Raw genomic sequence first — 20671 nt, forward strand, 5'->3', positions numbered from 1 at the left:
AGAAGACGAGAATCGCGACTGAGGACCTCAAGTCAGGAAGCCACTGCGATTCACGTGGGGTCTTCCACTCTCTCCCTGAGACTAGCAGAGCTCAATGCCTAGTTTTGTTCTTGGGGGGGGGGGGTCGTGGACAAGGTCCCAGGTGAAACGGAGAAGTGACAGAATCAGAGGACATTCTGTACCAGTTTCCAGACTCCCAATCTGACAGCGGGACCGCACTTCCACCCTCTCTGCCGCACGGGCGAGAAGGGCAGAGAGGGTCTCTTACTGCTAAAGAACCCACGCTGTGAAAAGGAAGCCTGCCTGGCCACAATCTAACAAAGCTGAGGAGTCCACAATCAGGGTCCACTTAGCCCTGCTAACCTCCCTGGGGTGCCGGGGCCCCTGACGGGCCGTCCCGGTCCTGCCCGCAGCAGCCGGCAGTGCCCCCACCCCAGGCGCAAGTGGGGAAGCTCTCCTGAGCGGACCGGCGTCGGGAGGCTCGGGGGGCAGCGGGGCAGAAGATGCCCAGAGCACGGGCTTCACGGCAGGAAGCTCCCACCCAGCTGCAAACGTAACGGGTGGACGCGCTGAACAGGCGGGCTTCCCTCTGGGCCGCGCCTTCCTGCCTGGGAGATGTGCACTGCCGTGAGCACACAACTTCTGCCAAGGCCACGGGAGGCTGCCCCGTGCCGAGCGGCCGCCAGCGCGCACACAGGGTGGGCAAGCGGTAAGCAGTAGGTGTCATCTCTGGACACGACAACATCCGTGTGGGTGGGCGTCTGGAGAGACAGGCCCTCTTACGAGGGTCATTTTACAGGTATTTACCAAGGTTCCCTTGTGTACTTGGCAAGGGGCAGAGCAGGCAACATTCCTGTTTGCATGGACCAAGCATGACCGGCCTCGGAGAACTGGGGACGGGCAGGCGTGTTTGTAAGGGAGCTCCCAGCCATGCACATATGTGTATTTTTTTAAACAAAGGGACACAAACCGATGTCCATCACCAGGACAGCGCTGGGGGAACAAACTCGAGAAACGTCCACATAATGGAATTCTTTAAGGCCGCAAGTAAAAGGTGACGAACCACAGAGCCACTGCCATGGAAGAGTCCTGTGCGAGTGAAGAGCACTGGTGACAAGGCAGCTCTGTGCAGTGGCCACACTCCCTAAATACATCCTGCCACACCCACCCACCCACGTTCACGAATGGGGGAGCAGCTGTAGCGTGGGCTTCGGAATGGGGCCATTTCTGGTGTTTCTGCTGCTTTTCTTCTGTTACTTTAGTTTTCTGTGTTTGTGACCCGACACACGGTAAAGCTATCTTTACACTGGGGGGTGGGCTCATTCCATTTCTTATAAAGGTGTGTTAAACACCACTTACAAGTCCGCATCAGCATATGGAAGACAAAGCCACAGCATCGCAGTCGGATCCGCAAAGACACACCTGCTCACGAGTCACACACACGGTAACTGCCCCCCGACGGAGCACGCTGTACAGCCCCGGCTACAAGAATCCTGACGAGACACCGGCAGCTACTGGTTCAACTCCGTGCAACAAGGGGCCCTGCGGACCAGCACTCCGGAACAGCGCCGGCTGTAAGCAGCGCTGTGAGCGCCTAGCGCAAGTGAGCCCGATTCAGACCCTTTCCATCCACCGTAAAGTAAAGCACGGTCCTCCTAACGGAGTTAGGGCCCATCCTGTGACGCGAGGACCACACGGCCACTCTCAGGGGCCCTGCCACGTAAGCAACCAGACACCCCGGCGAGAAACTCCACTTAAGAAAACACCCTCCGTAACGGGCTGCCGGAGTCCACCGGGCACGTAAGAACCAAGGCTGGACGACAGACAGCACGCACTGCAGGGACCCAAGGACACCAGTGATCTCCGGCGGATCCTGCACACACGTCCCACCTCCGCTCGCCACCCAGATGGCCGGAGGAGCGCAGAAAGGGAAACGGACCACCTCAGCAGAAACAGAACCAGAACAGGGGGCGCGAGCAGCCGACGCCAAGCCGCAGAGCGAGCCGGTCCCTGAGCCGCTCCCCTGTGGGAGAAGGACTCGGCGTGCGCAGCAACAGCTGGAAGCTCCAGCGCCAAGCAGAGGCGAGTCCCGACTCCAGCCCGAAACCCTGAATGCACGCACCTCCGAGCCCCAACGAGCCCAGCGGCATGACCCCAGCGACATGAAGCGTCTCCTCGGGGAGCCACGGTGATGCCCACGCAGGCCCGCCAGTGGCAGCAGAGGGCAGGAGAGCCCGGTACCCTGGGAGCCCGCACCGGAGGGAGCAGAGCGACTACACTTTCCTCCTACGGGACAGAACTCCGCTGCGGGAAGTAAGGCGAGTTTAGCGGAATGCCGAGGGACAGCTCTGGGGGGACACCGGCAGTAAAGCGCCAACCACACCTGAATTCGCTGGTCGCGCTGGCAAGACCAGGACCAAGGAGGTGCCTAGAACACAGCTGGCCCCGCGGCTGGCAGCGGCCTCGGGCGGCGCATGGGGGAAGCTCCCGAGAGGCCGGCGCTGCTGCTGGAGGCAGCGGCACCGTGGGCTGGTCCTACGCGGATGCCCGCACCTACTCCGGCCCCGGATTCCATGGAAGGAGCCGGGACGTCCCGGCAAGCCCCCGCTGCACCTGTCCCCGGGACCGCCCAGCCGTTTCAGGTCGTTTCAGGGGCTCAGCACACGCGGCGGGCGGGGGTGCGGCGAGCATCTGCCCGGAGCACCGCGGAGCCCTGCGAAGGTCGCGGGCCTCGGCGCCTTGAGCCGCACGGCCACGGCACCCCCCCGGCAGCGGGTCTCAGCCGGGCCCGCGGCTCTGCAGGCGGCGGCACGTGCGTCCGGGCCGGGCCCCGACGCACCCCCAGCAGCAAGCCCCGTCGGGCGCACCAGGCTCGCGTCTCCTTCCTTCCGCGGCAGAGGACGCGGGTGGCGGCGCCCGCGGCCGACGGACTCCGGCGCCGTCTTCAGCGGAACTCGCGGGCGACCCTGACCCCGGGGCCCACCTCAAGCTCCTCGCCGAGGAGCCAGACTCGCAGCCCGACACCTGGCCCCGCGCGGCGGCGACGAGGGGCCCGCAGGCCTCGGTCCGTCCGCGGAGACGCGCGTGGGGCCGCCGAGGCCCAGGAGGCGGCTGGCCGGGAGCGCGGCGCAGCGGGACGCGGCTGCGAGGCCGGGGGCAGCGGACGCAAGCACCGGCGGGGTCCGGCGCCCACCGCCCGGGACGCAGAGGGGCCGCGGGGCGCGCCTGCCCGGGACGCTGCCCGCCGGGCCGGCTGCCCCGAGACGACCGGCCGCGACACAATGGGGCCGGCGTGCGCCCCGCGCCCCCCCGAGGCCCGGCGCCGCGAGGCCGAGCCGACCTCCCACGGCCGCCCCGCCCCAGCAGCGGCGCCCCGCGACCTGCCCCGCCGGCGGCCGCGCACCCGCATCCGCTTCCGGACCGCCCCTCCGCGGCCTCCCGACGCCCGCGGGCGCCGACCGCGGCGGAACCGGAGCTCGGGGGCCTCTCCGGCCACGCCCGCGACCCGGGAAGCGGAGCACCCGCGTCTACACCGTCTACGCCGCCCGCACCCCGACTCGGCGGGAGGAGCCGTTCCCCCCGCGGCCCCCGCTCCCGCCGCGTCCCCCGCGCCCTCCTCGCGCCGCCGGGGCCTCGGGCCGCCGGGAGCCGGGAGCCGCGCGCCCCCGGCCTCTCCTCCGCGCCCTCCGCCCGCCCCGCGGCCGCCGCCATCTTCTCTCGGCGCAGCGCAGCGCGGACTCGCGCGGCCGCCGGGCTCCCGCACCGCCCCGCCGCCGCCGCCCCCGCCCGCCCCCGAGGGAGGCCCCGCGGCGGCCGCCCCCTCCCCTGCCCGGCGGCCGGGACGCCGCCACTCACCGCGGGGTCGCAGGCCTCTGGGGTCCCGCAGCCATTTCCTCGGAGCGCCGCGGAGTGGGCGGGCGGGCGGGGTCGGCGCCGGCCACCGAGACTCGGGGCTAGAAGGGCCGGCCGCGCCCTGAGCAGCGCCCCCGCGCGGAGGGAGGAGGCCCGGCGCCCCGCCCGCGCGCCTGCGCTCTGCGGACCCCAGGCCGCGCGGCGCCGCAGGCCGACCCGCCCTCCCCCGGGAGCGCCCCGCGGCCTGGGCCGGCGTCGTGGCGACGGGGCAGGGGCGCCGCTCCACGGCCACCAGCCGCGCTCTTGAGTTTCTGCGGGACTCGGAGCGCAGCACGCCGGCCCCCCGCCGCTCGTCCCCGCACGCACGACCGCCCCGCAGGGCCTGCAAGGAAAGGGGGGACGGTCACTGCCCAGAAAGGGAAAGGGGGTCCGGCCAAGGGTCACAGCCCTCCACCTGGATGTTCTTCACTCGGCCCCGGCCAGTCCCCAGACACGCCACAGATGGAGCGCGGGGCACTGTGCGCACCGCACGCCTCTGCCCCGAGGGCAGGAGCTCCTCGGCTGCAGTAGCCCCCATGACGTAGGCAACTCCACGGCCCCCCCAGCGCGGCCCACACACGCAGGAAGCCCCGGGCTCTTGTCAGAGAGGCCACAGGGCCTCCCGATGCTCTAACGAGCACCTCCGGGGCTCCCCAGCCCCGCTCGTTTCCGGCAGAGCCGGTGGGCTTCCTCCCGAGGACTACAACGCAGCTCGTTTCTGCTGCGGTGGCTCCGTTAGGACCACCGACCTGGAATCTGGCAGGGCTGGGGTGTCCACTCTTCCAAGTCTGCCCCCGGATACAGGGAGCGGGGGGTGTAGAGGCCAGGCAGGCGTAAGGGGACAGCAGCTGCAACAAGCAGCGTGACCCGGGGCGGCCCACTGTAAAACGGGGCTCATTTGCAGGGGGAGGGGAGGATCACAGGAGGCCTCCCAGGTCAGAAGTATGAACGGGAACCCCGCACAGGGTCTTTAAAGGAAGCAAACCCAGCATCAATGGCCGTGCAAGGTGAGGCGGAACTCCGGGGAGGCAGGGGCAGCATCACGTGGGTGCTTGTGGGATGAGGGGACCAGGACAGGGGCTGGGGGCACTATCTTAAATCAAGGTAGGAAGAAGTGTATATGAGACCAAGGGATGCAGACGTGCTCTCCTGTCGTCCTGCCCGTGTCCACAGGTGCTCACGCGGAGAAACGGCTGCGAGTAGTGTTGGGCTCACACTCCACAGCGCCCACTTACTCCATTCACAGCGGCATCGCGCTGTGAGTTCAGGGGAAAAGTCGCCTTCGGAAGAAACCAGTGTTTTAATGAGTGCGAAGCATGAGAACTGTGTTTTCTTTCTGGTTGCTTTCTCCTCCCAAGTCTCTAAAGCGCCATCCAGGACAAACGCCAGACAAGGCCGTGCCTGTCGCCAGAGTTCGACAGAAAAGCAGTGAGAGCAAAGCGGTTGTGCCCACGTAGGCTGATAGGGCTAATCACACACGGTGCGTGACAGAGGAGGAGGGGCCTCCCTGAGGTGAGAGGCTGCTCGTCACCACCAGTAAGTCTCAGGGCGCCAGTCTGCTGCCTGGGGGGCCCTCGGGAGCAGGGCTCTGCCTACAGGTGTGCGTGGGGCCCGAGTGCTGAAGGTTAGCGCGGACGTGTGCAGGAAGTGCCGACAAGAGGATCGGAGACTCAGCCCTGGAGTTTCAAGAGCGCACCCAGCGAGCTTTATTCTGGACTTTGACAACATCAGTACACACAAATGACCCTTTCGACACCACGACTCTGAGTTCCAAATCAAACAAACGGCTGCTAAATTGTAAGAGACGCAGGGAGAAGCGACATCCCCCCAATCTGTCCAGGGAGGCGGGAAGCCAGGATGCTGCCTTCTATGGGGGTACAGAGAAGTGAAAACTCTTGGGAATCTGTCAGACATACGAAAGTTCCTCTCATTCCAACAGAAAGCAGGCATTTGGAGAAAATAAGAGAATTTTAAAGTCAAAAAACCAAAAACCAGTATTTCACACGTGTTTCTAAAAAGAGCAAATGTGCGTATGAATTGGGAAAATCTCGTCAAGACTTGCACCACGCCATCCGGCACCTGATCACGATCACATGGCTAGGTTTGTGGAGGAGGGGCGGGAATCCTCAGAACATGTACAGACAGAAGTGTGCGCGGGAAATAGTACGTGTGTGTGCACGTGTGTGTGTGCGCTAGCTCCGTGCTTTCATTCTAACTGAGAAGAGAAAGGCTAACTCACGTGTACATCAACTTCTGACTCACCAGGTCTGAAGGGTGCAGGACCAGCACCTCAACGGGGCTCAGCAGTGGGCAGCGGCGAGCTATGCGGCCCCCACGCCCCACGGAAACACCACGCTGTACACAGGTCCGGTTACCCCAGGAGGTACCTGCTCTGGCTTTTACGCATGCCAGGAAACTTTGAGCCGGTGCTTTCTGATTCGATGGTACAGTCTCAGAAATACAATCAGGCAGGGGGCAGGGGGGCACATCAAAAACCCCATTAAACGTGCTTTCCCGGGTCTTAGAATTCAGCTGAGCCACCCAGCAGCTGAATGTGTGCAGCAGAACAGTCACACAGTTCCTCCTGACTCTCGACACCTGCACGAGGAGACGCAGCACACCGTGAGAAGCGGCAGCTAAGGCTGGTGACCGCTTGGTGCCAACTGCCTTGTGTGGCAATGACCCTGGGCACCACTAATGGATCAGTTTATGCGTTATCCAGAAGAATTAGGTCTGTTTTAGCCAAATCTCTTTGAAAGCAGGGTCTCCAGTACATATGGGCTTGATTTCATGCTTTTAGGTTTTGAGAACAAGATAAAAGCGGCCGTCGGAATGCCGTTGTTCTGGCAGACACGGCCGCGGCCGGCTTCCCGAGCAGTCTAGGATTTGAGTACACGCAGCACTGTGTGTTTCATTCCCCAAATACTTTCCCCTTTTAAAAAATGCTTTAAAGCTCTTTTAAGACTAGCAAACTTTTAACACTACCCTGTGCAGGACTGCTCATCTATTAAAACAAAACTCTCTGCCCAGACTTGGAGAACAGTGGAGGCTCGGCCACCCGGCAGCTCCCCTTCCACAGCCCTGCCTCTTTCCTATCCGCCCGGTGGCTGCCCAAAGTGGCGACCAGAGTGGCCCAGCGTCCTTCGTGGTACCCCACACCCCCAGACTCCCAGCGGCACGGAGGGTTCCGGGCCCTGGCCCAGGCTGGCCTCTGTCCGCCTTCCGCACACTCTCCACCCGGGAGCTCCCTCCTGGCCGTGCTTACATTTACCTGTGCCCAGACCTGGGTCCCTGCACTCACGTGTGCCCCTAACTCCACCCGATGCCTCAAATGCACCTCAAAACCTAACGTGTGCAAAATGAGCTCCTGACTTCTGAGCCTCTCCTCCCATCGGGACCCTCCCCGGTGTCCCCTGTTCAGTGCTGGTCCCACCCAGTCAACCCCAACACACCCGCCGGAAGCTCGGAGATCCTCCCTCCCTTCAGCGACCAAATCCTTCTGCTTTAGCGAAAGTTAATTTAGTTTAAATTAGTTTAATTCGTTTCACGGGATCGATGTCACCCGCGGCCTGCTCTCCTCACCTGCTGCTTCCGAACGTGTTCAACGCACGTCTGTGTCCCCCTCACCCTATTCACCTCGGGACCCCAGCCATCTGACGTGCCTTCCCGCCGTGTCCCTGAGCTGCTTGCTCTGTGACCACGCCTGTCCCGGAGGCCCAGCGGACGGCCTTGCCGCTCTCAGCGGGTGCTCCGCGGCTGTCGGCTTTGTCTCAAACTGCCCACCCGGGGGCGTCCCCGGAGCCCGCCTCAGCCCGGTCCGGTCAAGCCTCTCTGCCGCCTTAGCGGACAGGCTCTCTGGGTAACGGCCATCTGCTGCGGTCCGTGTGGACCCTGGACTTCGCGGCTCCTCCTCTCTAGGGCCTTCTCTAAACACACCTCTCAGCGGTCCCCGGCTGCCCCCGCAGAAGCTTCACCTGCAGGCCGCCTCTCCCCCTTCGGCGCTCACTGCGACCCCGCAGGCACCACCGATGCCGGCCTCTCCTCCCCCTTCCGGCCCACTGCCCAGCCGATGGCTCTTCCTCCGCGGGGGTCACCACCGTCAAGGGGTCCGCCAGGCCCAGGTCGGTCCCGGAGGGCCGCCTCTGTTCTCTCCAGGGAAGGTCCCGCCGTGCGGGCAGCGCTGGTCGGGAAGGCCGGCGTCAGCCTCGCTCGCTGGCTCCTTCCGTCCTCAACCAAGCTCGGGAAGCTCCCGCGTCTGGGCCGAACGCTGACCCGTTATCAGGCCTCGGTGAGCACCACCGCGGCGCGAGACGCTCCAGGCGGCCGGACCCGGGGCGCTCGTTCGCTCCGCTCGGGAACGCCTCCCCACCCTGCCGAGCTGCCGACCCCAGGGCGACCCCAGGGCGACCGGGAAGCCCCTCCGCTCGCCAGGACCGCAGGGGCCGGCGGGGAAGGGGCTGGCGTGGGGAGCTTTCCGGCCGTGCTCGCCCGGACCGGGCCGCCAGGGGGTCCCCGAAGGCGAGGTCCCCCTGCCGCTGGGTGGGCTGCGGGAGAGCAGGGCGCGGGACCCCGGCAGACGCACTCCCAGAGCAGAGGGCGGCCTCCCTGTCGGGGCAGCGCTGCCCACGGGGGCGCTGCGGGCGTCCACCTAGGACGGGGGAGGTGGGGTCTGCGCGGCTGGGGACCCGGTGGCCGCGGCGGGACGGGCCGTGCGGCCGCGACCCCGGGAGTCGGCGCGGGAAGCTTCCTCGGGCGGAGCCGTCGGTCTCCGGAGGGCGCGGCGCTCGGGCTTGGGCGTGTGCGCCTCTGCCGGGGCCTCGAAGCCCTCGGCCGCCCGCGCCCTCCGCCGGACAGCCGCGCGGCACAGACGGCCGCGTCGCGACGGACGGCCCCGCCACCGACACGCAGCGCCGCGCGGCCTGGGCTCGCGGCGGAACTTCGGGCCCGCGGGTCGGCCGTCGGCGGCAGCAGCCGCAGCAGGCGCCGCGGTCAGGCCGCGGTCACGACCCCCGCGAGCCCCGGCTCCCGGCCGAGGACGGCCTCGGCCCCTCCCCCCGGCGCCGGGCCCCGCCGCCCCGGAGCTCAGGCCCCGCCGCACGCCTGCCCCCGGCCCGGCCCGGCCCGGCCCCGCCGCACGCGCGCCCGCAGCCCCGGCCCGCCCTCGCGCGGCCGCGGACCCCCGCGCCGCTCCCCGAGGGCAGGCCCGTCTCTGCCCACTCGTGAAGCGCCGGGCGCTGCCTCCCCGGGCGGGCGACCCCCGCGGCCCGCCCCAACCGACAGCGCCGAGACCCCCGCCGGGCGCGCTCGGCCGCCTCCTCCCGGGCCCGCGCGAAGGCGGGCGCCCGGCGGGGAGGGCCCCCCACCTCGGGGCGGCGCGCGGCACCGGCGCCCGCCCCCCGCTCCCTGCCCTCCGAGCTCACACACATGACGGAAAGGAAGCTGGGACCTTGGCCTCCGACTCAGTCTAGATGTCGCCGTCGCGGCGCGAAGTTCCCCCACAACGACACTTCGACGGCGGCCATCTTGTCCAGGGTCGGCCGACGCCTTTTGACTCTCGCGCCAACCCGTACAGCGAGGGCGCCGCGAGCGGCGTTCTGCGCAAGGACGGAAGCCGGAGTCCCGCGCTTCCGGGCGGCGGCCGCGTCCCGCCCCGCCCCGGCCCGCGGGAGCTCCTGATTGGCTGCGGGATCGTGCGCCTGCGCTCTGGCGATCTCGCGGGAGGTGCCCGGAGGGGCGGCCGTCGGAGCGTCTGCCCTCGCGTTCCCCGCCCTCGCCCCCGCCTCCGCCGCGGCTCCCGCCTCCGCTCCGGTCTTCGGCGCCTCGCCGCCGCCCCCACCCCGGCTCGGCCCGGCCCCCCGAGCGGCCGCGGAGACCGCGCAGCGCGGGAGGCGGGATCCGCGCGGTAAGATGGCTGCGGCGGACGCAGGCGGCCGGGCCGGGCTTCCCCGCGGGCGCGTCGGGGCGGGGGCCGGGGCGGAGCGCGGGCCGGGGGCGGCGGACGGGCGGGCGCCGGGGCTGTGCCGGCTGCGAGGTCCGAGCGGGCCGCACGTCCAGCCGCCCCCGGTGTCCCGGCGGCGGAGTCGCTGACCCCCGGGGCCGCCGCGTAATCCGGTGTTTGCTCCGCAGGGCAGAGCGCGCCGGGCGAGGGCTCCGACGGGCCGGGCTGGCCGCGCGCTGGAACGCCGGTCCTGCCGCGAAACGCCGCGCCGGCGCGCCCGGGCAGACAGCGGCGTCGGGGACTCGCGCGGCGGAGCCCGCCGGCCGGGTGAGCAGCGGCGGGGCCCGTCGGCTGCGCGCCCGCGGCGCTCTCGGGGCGCCACGTCGGGCGGGTCGCGGCTCCCCGAGCGGCTGGCGCTGCCGGCGGCGCCCGGTGCGGGGGTGGGAGGCCGGGGCTCTCGGGGAGGCGGCGCGGCCCGAGCGCGGTCCGTGCCGTCCGCGGCCTTGCTCCGGGCGCCGCGCGGCTCGGTCCTGGCCCGGGCGCTCCGCCGCGCGCTCCTCGGCCGGCTCCTGGCCCTCAGCGTCCTCGTGCGGCGGGGCCTGCCTGATGCGCGCTCCCGGCGCCGAGCCGGGCCTGCGGGGCGGCTGCGGGGCGGCTGCGGGGCGGCTGCGGGGCGGCTGCGGGGCGTCCGGCCGCGCGTCGGAGACCGGCCCAGACCTGCCCCACCGCTCGAACCTGTTCCTCCTCGGCCTCCCTCCGCGGCTGTGGCCCTTCCCGGCCGCCCAGGCCTCAGGCCCGGCTCGGGGCTGCCGTGTGCGGGTGTGCGAGTGCGAGTGTGCGAGTGTGAGTGTGCGAGTGTGTGCGAGTGTGTGCCCGTCCCGGGCTCGCGGGCCGCCACGCTGTGGCCTGCTCTGACTCTGACGTTCCTGGCCCGGCTCTCGCTGGTGGCTCGGCGCTGGCCACCGGCGTCCCGCGCTGAAGGTCTTGATTCGGCGTCGGCTCCGCGGCTCCGCGGCACCCACTGCTTACGGAGGACCGGACGGCGGACTGCCGTCTAGAGAGCCCCGCTGGCTCCCGGGCCGCTGTCCGCCCTGCCCTCCCGCGGAAGCCGCCCTGAAGCAGGCCAGCCCCGCGCTTACCGCAGCGGGGGCTGTTTGCAAGCTGTGCCGCGGCCCGGCTCTCCCCGCTGGCGGGCGGGAGTCGCCCCTGTGGCTGTTGCAGTCAGTGTTCTTGGGGGACCCACGATCCTGATCCTTGCTCGGCAATCCTGACATCCACATAGCTCTGAAAACCAGAAGTTTTGTGTGCTTGTTTGTTTGAACTATTGGGTGGCAAAAAATCTGAGTTGGTGAAAGCTTTTAATAACTTGTGTTTCACTCAGTGTGGGTGTTCAGACCTGTCCCCGAAGAAGGAGTACTTAGCGTGGGGTGCCGCCCCAGACTGCAGTGCGAGTGTCCTGTGACGTAGGTGAGTTGTGCCAACAGGCTTTATAAGGTCCGCAGGATTTTTAATTCCGAAACATAACTGCCTAAGGGTTCGGGGCCTGGGGCTGTGGTTCTGTGAACCACAGTCTGTCTGTCCGTGCCGCTACCGAATGAACAGCTGGGCTCCCGTGTTTCTGCCTTTTTGAGCGGTGGTCCTTTGAGTGGGTTCGTGCGTGTCTGGTGCTCAGTGGGGAGCCTTGAGGGTCTCAGTCTTGCGGCGGGATTGTTGGCCTGGGAGCAGCTCTGCAGAAGGGCCAGATACGTTTGCAGTTCCCGTCTGCCCTGACGGCAGCGTCGAGACTGCGAGGGAGCTCTGTCTCTGTCGCGGTCCTCAGTGTTGGTCGGTCCGGCGAGTGTCTGGCAGCGGACTTCTCGTGGGCTCTGTGTCAGAGTGCACGCTTCCTCACTCCCGGCTCTCACGTGGCTGCCCTCTGCCTAGAAGGGAATTGATCTAAATTCCTGAGTCTCTACGGCCTTAGTATGACGCGCCCCACCTCTTGACCTGGCAGTTCAGAGGCTCCTGGCTCTCCCTAGCACACAACCTGTCTCCTGACATCCCAGCCTTTTTTCTGGTCCCCGCACTGCCTCTGGGCATCAGGCTCTTTGCACTTGCCGTCCTCCAGATTTAACTCCGCCCACTCTCTGTCACTTCACACCGTGTAGCTGTCTTCATCTCTGAAACGATCACAGTTGTCATAGAATTCTTAAAGGGTTTTTTTTTTAATCGAAGTTTAGCAGAGACCAGTGTTAGGTTTGTTTCCTGCGCGCCAAGTCGGGACTTGACCGCTGTCTGGGTTGTGCCGTGCTCACAAGTACAGCCACCCTCTGTCCCCGTCCTGCCCGATGGCCGTGCCGCGGAGTGTTTCCTGTCCTGTGTCTCTCGTTCCCGGCATCTTCACTGGTCTTGAAAATACTTTTTCTTGTAGAAACACGTCGGCATGAGTTACGCAGAGAAGCCTGACGAAATCTCAAAAGACGAGTGGCTGGAGAAACTCAATAACTTGCACGTGCAGCGCGCGGACATGAACCGTCTCATCATGAACTACCTGGTGACAGGTAACGTCCCGAGCCAGACGCTGCCCGGGGGACGTGCCCGTGGTCAGAGCTGTACCGCCGACGATCTTTGGTGAAGTTAGCTAGTTTGCATGTTGTGAAAAAACACCAGGCTGATTTAGCAAATTCGCGGATCAGTGTAGTAAAGACGAGGTCTTCTGGAGAGGAGGGTGTTACTCTGGGTGTCTGAGCTCTAAGGCGAAAACCTGTTTCTTGACCGGTGACGTGTTTACAGTTAATCACGATGCGTAAGAACGTTCTGAAGTCCGTTGAAAGTCCCAGGTGGCCGATCTCTTCGCGCCAGTCTGATAAATTCCTGTCTCTAGAAGGTGCGCCTAACTCCAAAGAGGGGGGGGAAAGGTAGAAGCTTACGAAACCAACAGACGGGGTCTCTAACTAACAGTCCTCCTCGCTACTGGGAAGGAAGAGGTGATTCTGTGCCCGATCAGGAAATCTGGTTGACTGAACCCGGTAGGAGTCTCCTTCCTGTGATTCACAGCACTCCCCTCCCCAAATTCGTCGACCGTCATTTGAAAGGCAACGGGGAAGTGTCTGCCTGTTGCTGGCCGGGTGGGGTTGGGGGACAGCACACGCTCTGCTTGGGTGTTGAGGAGAAGTATGGTCTCCTGAGAGGCAGGGGTGACCAGGTCTCTGTCATCTGTGAAGGCAGGCCATTGTGTCCAGATGTGCCTGGGGGACACATGCCTGGGACAGACCTGCACCTTCCTTGCCTCTGGGCCTGGGCCGCAGCCCTCGTTCAGGAGCCCATGACGTACGGGCTTCGTGGCCTTCGTTTTCGCCCCAGCTGGTGGGGGAGAGGTGTTTTGGATGGGTGCGAAGGAGTGAAATTCATTCTTTGCATTTTCTCTATGGGGCGCAACTGGTAGGTGACAGAGATGTTAATACCAGACCCTAAGAAAGTGCGGGTCATGTTGAAGGTTATTGGAGGTGAGTGGGCTTTCGGGGGTGAAAAACGCTTTGCAGCGCGTCTTGGTAGCTTTCTGAGCACGGGAGATGGTTGTCATTTTCAGAGGGCTTTAAGGAAGCAGCAGAGAAGTTTCGAATGGAATCTGGGATTGAACCTAGTGTGGACTTAGAAACACTTGACGAGCGGATCAAGATCCGTGAGATGATCCTGAAAGGCCAGATCCAGGAGGCCATCGCGCTGATCAACAGCCTCCACCCCGAGCTGCTCGACACGAACCGGTACCTCTACTTCCACCTGCAGGTGAGCGGCCGGCTGCGCGCGGGGGCGGCGGGCTGCGTGCGGGCTTCAGAGTCGCGGGGCTAAGTTGCACTCCCACAGTATGTGTTCGTTTGCGTGGGGAAGGGGTTTCAGGTAGCTGTGGTTTTTTGCATTTCAGAAGATGTTTCTTGCTTTAAGAATGCTAATTTAGGGGCACCTGGGTGCTTCCGTCGCTGAGGCACCCAATCCTTGGTTAAGGCTCAGGTCATGATCCCAAGGTTGTAAGGTGCTTCTCTCGTCCTCTCTCTCTGCCCCCCCCACACCCCGCGTGGGGGTTTTCAGTCTCTCTCTCAAATACATAAAATTTTAAAAAACGTTACTCTAGTAACTCAGGGATGCTGGGAGGTTGTCCTCTAAGGTGACCTTTGACTAGAAACTCGTGCCGCACTGCCGGACGCGGTGTGTAAGCCCATGTGCCTTTGCCGGTGACCAGCAACAGCACCTCATAGAGCTGATCCGCCAGCGGGAGACCGAGGCGGCGCTGGAGTTCGCGCAGACGCAGCTGGCGGAGCAGGGCGAGGAGAGCAGGGAGTGCTTGACGGAGATGGAGCGCACGCTGGCCCTGCTGGCCTTCGATAACCCCGAGGAGTCGCCGTTTGGAGACCTGCTTCATATGATGCAGAGGCAGAAGGTAAGCCCGCCGAGGGGTCCTCTGTCCCCCTGCCGGCCTTTGGGGTAGGGCTCAGAGACCACAGCGGCCGCCTCTGGGCCGGTGCCGCACGGTCGTGGCGGCAGCTCTCCTTCCCTGACGTGGGGTCTTTCACTGTGCGAGGCCCGAAGCAGAGCCTTGTGACTGATCGTACAATTTTCCAAAGTCTTTCTTAGCTTCTCCTTTGTCATAATCTTTCTCTTTGTTCAGAGACTTAGAAATAGGTGTCCTCGGGCCACCTGGGGGACTCAATCAGTTTAAGCGTCTCCCAGGCCAGATGTGATCGGTGCCGACCGCACCCGCGCACGCCTTCTGGGCGAGGGGTGTGTGGGGCCCATCTGCCGGCAGGCCTCCTGGTGACCGGCGTCGCGTGCGAGCTCGGCCTGTAAGAGCGGCTTCCAGGAAGTCCGAAGAGCACGTGGTAGCAGCCTCTCGCTGGTGCTCTGCGCGCGTGGTGGTTTTATGGGATGTGTTTATTTTCTAGGTGTGGAGCGAGGTTAACCAAGCTGTCCTAGATTATGAAAATCGGGAGTCAACACCCAAGCTGGCCAAATTACTGAAACTCCTCCTTTGGGCTCAGAATGAGCTGGACCAGAAGAAAGTCAAATATCCCAAAATGACAGACCTCAGCAAAGGTGTGATCGAGGAGCCCAAGTAGAGTGCGCCAGTGGCCCCGCGCTCCCCCAGCCTGGACTCCTCGCAGCGGCCGTCTGTGACGGAGACGTTTTTACTGCAGTAGAGAACTCTTCCCCTTCCCTCCCTTTCGTTCGTTCTTTTTTTTTTTGACCTGGCATCTTTTTTAAAGGGAAAAGTGGCCCTTTTAAGCGCTGGAAAACTTGCCGTGAATGGCACTGTCTCTTTGGAAGTGTGATGCAGACTCTGCTGGCAGGGCGTGTGCGGACGGGCGGCGGGGCGCTCCTGCCTCCGGCTCCCGGGGGATCGCACCGGCCGAGTGCTCGGTCAGGAGGGAATATTGTGAAGCCGAGGCCTCCCGCTCAAATCTGCGAAAAGCACTGATTGTTATTTTGCTTTCTGTTAGCTTGTAGGCAGAGCGTCCGTTTTCTCAGATCTCCTAAGACTCTCCAGGCCTCGGTGCAGAAGTTGTTTCTTACCCCTTGGTTTTTCGTTTTTGTTTTTCATAGGAAAGACTATATAAATTTGTAAATCCTAATTCACAGACTTTTTTCTTGTGTGAGGGCATTGAGTTTGATTTGTTTCCCCTTTTGGTCTGGGTTGTGTGGCTTTTGGGGAGATGTGTGCCTGAGGGGTGGGGCTGTGTGTTTTTTAATTTTTTAAATATATATTTTGGTGCTGGTTGTGGTGAGAGATTCTTTCCTGGTGGATCAATGAACCTTCTCTTCTAGGCAGTTTTGTTGAAAATAAAGGTTTCTCTTTGATCTCAAGAATGACCAAACGGCCTCTAAAAAGTTTTAATCATCTCAAACCTTTTGCTTTCGGGGCTTAGGTCCCGGTGGTGATGGCAGTGGCATCAGCTCGTCCCTGTGGCTGGAGGGCCCCTCTGCCCGGTGTGGTCCGTGTGCTTGGGAGGGAGCACCCGCGCTGACGGCTGAGCCTCGGCCGCAGACGTCCCTGGCGGGAGCGCGTGCTCACCTCAGGAGGCTGGCACCACAGCAGCTCGGTGTGCGCTTTGGTCTCGCGGTGTTTGTGAGTTCCCAGGTGTCCTGATTCTGCGCTCTCCCCGGTCCCACCTCTGGGGCAGGTGCTGGGGCCCTTGTGACTTGGATGCGAACATGTGTGTGGCCTCACTGCAGGTGTCACTGGCCACGGATTCTGTGGGGCGATCGTTACAGAGCTGTGTCTCGTGGAGGTGGTGGTGACAGTGCCCAGGAGTGCCCGTCCCCTGGTGGGGGCTCCCAGCTGCCGTGGCGGCTGGGACTCTGTCCTCACTGGGTGGATCCTTGTGCTGGGATGGGGTCCAGCACCTGTGGCTTCACGGAGGGAGATGCCCATGGCAGCTGAATTGCCGGGCACATGTTCTTGTGTCTGGCGAGGTTGGGCAGGCTTGTGGGTGCTCCTGTAGGTCAGGTGGTGGCTGGGCCCTGTCCCCTGCATGCCTGCAACCCTGGGTGGTGGCGTGAAGTGATGTCTGTCGGCTCCTCTCCTGCCGGCTCAGGGAGCAGTGGTTTCCTCCAGTGGGCAGGAGCCTTGGACAGGGTCGGCTGCCCTGGGGGGTCAGTGACACAGAGGCAAGATGGTGTGGGCTCAGGGGCCTGTCCTGGCCTCTGACTGCCCTTCTGCCCTTGTGGTTTTGTGAGGCTGGAGGGTGGTCTTCTCGACGCCAGGGAGCAGACGTGCTTCTGCTCTGACCGCCTCAGCAGTCCTCTCCAAATGGGACCTTTCTTGGGGCCCGTTTCCTCTGAGGCTTGAGCATGGTAAGTTAGAGCTGAGGTTTGGATCTTCGGGCGACAAATCATCACGTAGAGCAGAAGCTGGAAGACACAGCAGCAGAGAGGTGTGCGTGAGCCCGCGTTCGAAAAGCACCGGAGGACCCCGCGTGTTTTTAGTCGTGTATGTGAGGTCATTTACGAGCTTGGTTTCCATGTGATCACCCTGACCCGTTCTTCATCAGAGGGTGTGAGGTGCGTGGTGACGGGATGTCCTGTATGCGGGAGCCACCCAGGAGCCAGCAGGGCCCGGGCGGGCTTTGTCACGTGCAGGAAGCGCGAGTGAGCGGCGTGGGACAGTGTGCTGGCGCGCGGTCACCTGTCGGGGCCGTGTGTGGCGTCGTGAGCAGGCACTGCCGCCAGTGCGGTCCGGGTGGCGCGGCCGGGAGCCCTGGCTGTGCCCCCGCGGGCCTGCGCTTCCTGCCTCCTGTGCCGTCCCTGGCTGGGAACCCGCTTTGGCGGGAGCGGCTTTGCGGGCTTTTCCTGTTGGCCGCCGTTTGCGGTCTGTCTTCCGGCAGACGACGTTAAGCCATTTCGAGATAATGAACTTTAAGTGTAATTTAATTTTTCTTTATCTCCTTTGGATCTTGCTGTGTGTTTATTAAAATGTGATGTTTTACATAGTTTATTCTTTTTACATTTTCTTGTGGAAAGTGCCTTGAAATAAATAAAATTGGAGAATACCCTGGGACTCTGCGTTCCCGACATCGTGAAGTTGCGTGAGGAACCAGCCCCCTTTTGGAGTCTTTACGAGGCGTTGGGATTATTGCAAACCCAGTGAGAGCTAATGTACTTGGGCGTTTGGATTAAGGTTTCCAGGTTCTAGAAAAGGCAAATGTGTCTCGGGACTGGTCTTCAGGATTGACTGAAGACCCTGTGTGGGCAGCGTCGGGAGGAAGGAGGCGGCTCTTCGTGCGGTCAGGGTGCTTCCTGGGGACAGTCTTCGTCAGGCAGCGTGAGGTCTGTGTCCTGGGACAGTGTCGGTTTGGGGGACAGGCGGAGCCGGGGGCTCAGAAAGAACTGTGCACGTTTTACGTTCAAGTCCGTGGTGTCTTTGGGGGAGCGGGGCAGGACCCGCTTCTGGGACTTACTGTGCCGTCCCAGCATGAGCGGGAGGCCAGACCGGGACCGCCAGGCCGGCGTGCCTGCCCCCCGAGATGCGAACACAGTGGGTCGTCGGGGACCAGGCTGTCTGGCCTCAGAAGCCCCGTGGTGTGGCATTTTGATGTGTTATTTGGAGACCATGCACTTCGTTTCTATAGCGGGTATGTTTCTGTTTCAGAAATGTGTTGCTTTTTCGGATTTAAGAGTATATTGTCTGCATCAGTCATGTGACTTTGGTGTCCCTCCATCGCCAGCCGCAAGCCTCCGTGCGCCCCTGGTTCCGAGTCCGCGTTGCCCCTGAGGGCACGTGTGCCCGTCACAGCGTCTTCTGAGAAACGCAGAGTAGGTTGCTTTTGGTGCCTCTTCTTAAATTCGTGGTCAACTGCTTATGTTTTGCTCAGAGTGGTTGCCTGGAAGGTCTTTTGGGGTTTTCCGGGTTTTGGGGATACTCTAATAAGAATAAGGAACTCAGTGCGACACACGGTCCTCCGGGAGCCCATCCGCGAGAGCCGGCAGGAGGAAGCTTCAGCCTCACTCACCTTGAGGCTCTGTTGTTCCGTCCCCTCCGACCAGCACCATCCGGGGGCGCGTGTGCATGGCTGTGCGTGTGCCGTGTGCCGTCTGTTCTTCAGAGGGTGGTCCTGAACTTTCATTTTTGTGAAGGAAATAGATTGGGGCCACCTACCACATGATTTTAACCTGAGAAGTTATTTTTTTAAATACTCCTGGGTCTTTCCAGACACTCAGAGTAGAGGAGCTACACGGTGAGCGCCCGGGCGCTTCTCCCCGTAGAGCCTGTGCCACGGGCCGCGAGGTTGTCCGCGCCTCGTGTGAAGGCAGTTGTGGGACACTTGGCAGAGACGCAGAGTGGCCGCTTTCCAGTGCCTTCTAGTGAGTGCAGAAGTGAGGTGCCTCGTGCCAGAGCAGCGGCATCATGGACTGCGGCCCCCACGGGTGCATGGACCTCGGAGCGGGACCTCGGAGCAGGGAGAACAAGCCTCCCCATGCCTCTTCCCCAGGTGGCGATGGTGTCTGAGGCCTTCTTCATGCCAGCCTGCCCCTCCTCGCAGGAGGCCGTGCCGCAGTTCTGAGGGCGTCCCCACGTGGAGCGCTGAGCGCGTGGGTTGCACTCGACACCGTCTGCGGTGTTTGGCTGGCACCATAGTCCCTGGCGTATGAAGCCCGTCTGTCGTGGATGTTGTGCCTTAATTCCCAGATGCCATCGAGGCTCTCTTCCCGTCCTCGTCATGATTGACGTCCGTGGATGTAGAGACGGGGTTGGCGTGGGCCTTGGGCATCTGCGGCTATGCGGACTCTGTGCCCTGGGGGGGGTCCTGAGCCGCTCGGCCACCGCAGGACATTAGGCCCCAGCTCCAGCGGCCCGAGGGCCTTGGCGGCCGGGGAGGGGCGGTCTGGGTGAGCTGGTCGTCGCATCCCTGATGCTGTGGGCCAGAGGTCTTTCTCGTTGCAGCATGGATGTGGTGGGGCGGAGACACCTGTGTGTGGGCGGGAAGGCCCCAGCTAGAAGGCCAGGTGGACGGGCTCACTTTGACCGTGGCACAGAATGTCTTTTGGACTCCTCTGCACTCCGCTCCAACCACAACCTTTGGCAGGAGTGAGAACCGGGGGCAGTGGCTTTATCCGCACATCCTGAAGCAGGTCGCACCGCCGGCCCCCTGCCCAGCTGTGGACGCAGCCCAGGCTAGCGTGCGTGCCGTGTGCTGCGTGCTGTGGGGCTGTGCCTCCCATCTGGAGCTGGGGGTGAGGAGACAAGGCTGCCGCTGGCCCCTGCTCCTGGGACTACTGGACTCCGGTGTCGGAGCGCTGCCTGGCTGTGACATCTCTCCCTGCCACGCTGCGACAGACTGCTCGCCCAGACCGAGGCATCACGCGGCTGGCCTCCTCCCAACTGGCTTTTGGAAGGGAAGCAAGCCGGAGGACCATGGAGGACTCCCCGGCTAGGCCACAGGGGCCCCGGGGGGCTGGGAGGGGCAGACAGCAGAAGCACCCAGACCCAGGGGGAGGGGGCAGTGCTGGTCCCTGCACAGCTCCAGACTCATGGGCCCAGCGAGTCTGTAGTCTCTGGGTGTCCAGGCGTATTTTTAGCGTGAAACGTGTTGCACAGCGCTGTTTTCAAGACTCACGTACTGAACTCACCAGCACTTTGAAGAGAATGATCTGTTCCAGAACCTTCAAGAATTCCACGAGTAGAATAATAATAAATTCATTTATTGTCATAAAGTTCGTCTTTCTGGTGTCCAGGGAAATCACACACAGCCTGTCGCTCTCCTTTCCCTCTGCCGCTGTTGGTTCTGCTCAGAAGATAGCTTCGGCCTCCTTTGGTTCCTGCGCACATGGAGGAGGGGCACAGCGGAGGCCCGGCCGGTCCCCTCCATCCCAGTGGGGCTGGTTCTGCGGGCTGGGCCGGGTGGGAATCAGCCCCTGGGGCTGGAGGGTGGGGGAAGGGGGGCCCTGTGCTGCGGGGCTCTCCCAGGTTTGGTTCTCAGGGCAGCGAGAAGCCTTGGCAAGATTGGCCAGGCTGCTGCGAGGTGGGTGGACTTGGGGGCGGGGGGAGGCAGCTGCACAGGGCGGCGCTGTGCGCCCAGAGTCCGCTCCTTGCCCTTGGGTCGCGGTGTGCGCGATGCTGGCTGGGTCCTTCCTGTGGACACGTGAAGCCCCCTGTGAGGGAGGTCCAAGGGGCCTGCTTGGGGCCTGGCAGAGCCTGCGTGCTCCACACACCTCTGCGGGGAGCTCCAACCCTTCTGCAGCGCCTGTTGTGTGGGCGCTGGCCCTCGGCCGCCCAGCACAGACTGGCCCAGGGTGACAAGGCTGGAGCCCACCTCCAGAGGTCCACGTCGACAGTTGGCTACTCCTGACTGAACTGTCCTTGCGCTGCCTGAA

General features: G+C 63.6%; 2 protein-coding genes across 12 annotated transcripts in view; one reads left to right on the forward strand and one right to left on the reverse strand.

Annotated features, from left to right (window-relative positions):
* The window catches only part of DIDO1 (death inducer-obliterator 1), a 48058-nt gene extending 38584 nt beyond the window's left edge, over positions 1–9474 (reverse strand). For 4 of the 7 annotated variants that reach the window (XM_045070544.1, XM_045070545.1, XM_045070540.1 and 1 more), the window contains exon 1: positions 3856–3955. The gene's annotated coding sequence lies outside the window, so the exon portion shown is untranslated. Of the gene's footprint in view, positions 1–3855; positions 3956–9311 lie in introns of those variants that run through there. The other 3 variants (XM_045070542.1, XM_045070541.1, XM_045070543.1) reach the window with 3 other exon arrangements.
* Positions 9360–20011, forward strand: GID8 (GID complex subunit 8 homolog). Of its 5 annotated transcripts, none has more exons than XM_045070561.1 (6): positions 9605–9793; positions 10018–10156; positions 12240–12369; positions 13398–13594; positions 14046–14243; positions 14746–20011. In XM_045070561.1, exons 3-6 carry the CDS (start codon positions 12252–12254, stop codon positions 14917–14919), a joined length of 687 nt encoding a protein of 228 aa, XP_044926496.1. In that variant the 5' UTR covers positions 9605–9793; positions 10018–10156; positions 12240–12251; the 3' UTR covers positions 14920–20011. The 5 variants fall into 5 exon arrangements, with proteins under 5 accessions (XP_044926500.1, XP_044926496.1, XP_044926499.1 ...); XM_045070564.1 differs by lacking the exon at positions 10018–10156 and adding an exon at positions 11211–11296 and having other exon boundaries at positions 9681–9793; XM_045070562.1 differs by lacking the exon at positions 9605–9793 and adding an exon at positions 11211–11296 and having other exon boundaries at positions 9921–10156.
* The last annotated feature ends 660 nt before the right edge of the window (positions 20012–20671 follow it).

This window comes from Mustela putorius, unplaced genomic scaffold (genome assembly GCF_011764305.1).
Source record: "Mustela putorius furo isolate JIRA1106 unplaced genomic scaffold, ASM1176430v1.1 tig00003972_pilon_pilon_pilon, whole genome shotgun sequence".
NCBI lineage: Eukaryota > Metazoa > Chordata > Mammalia > Carnivora > Mustelidae > Mustela > Mustela putorius.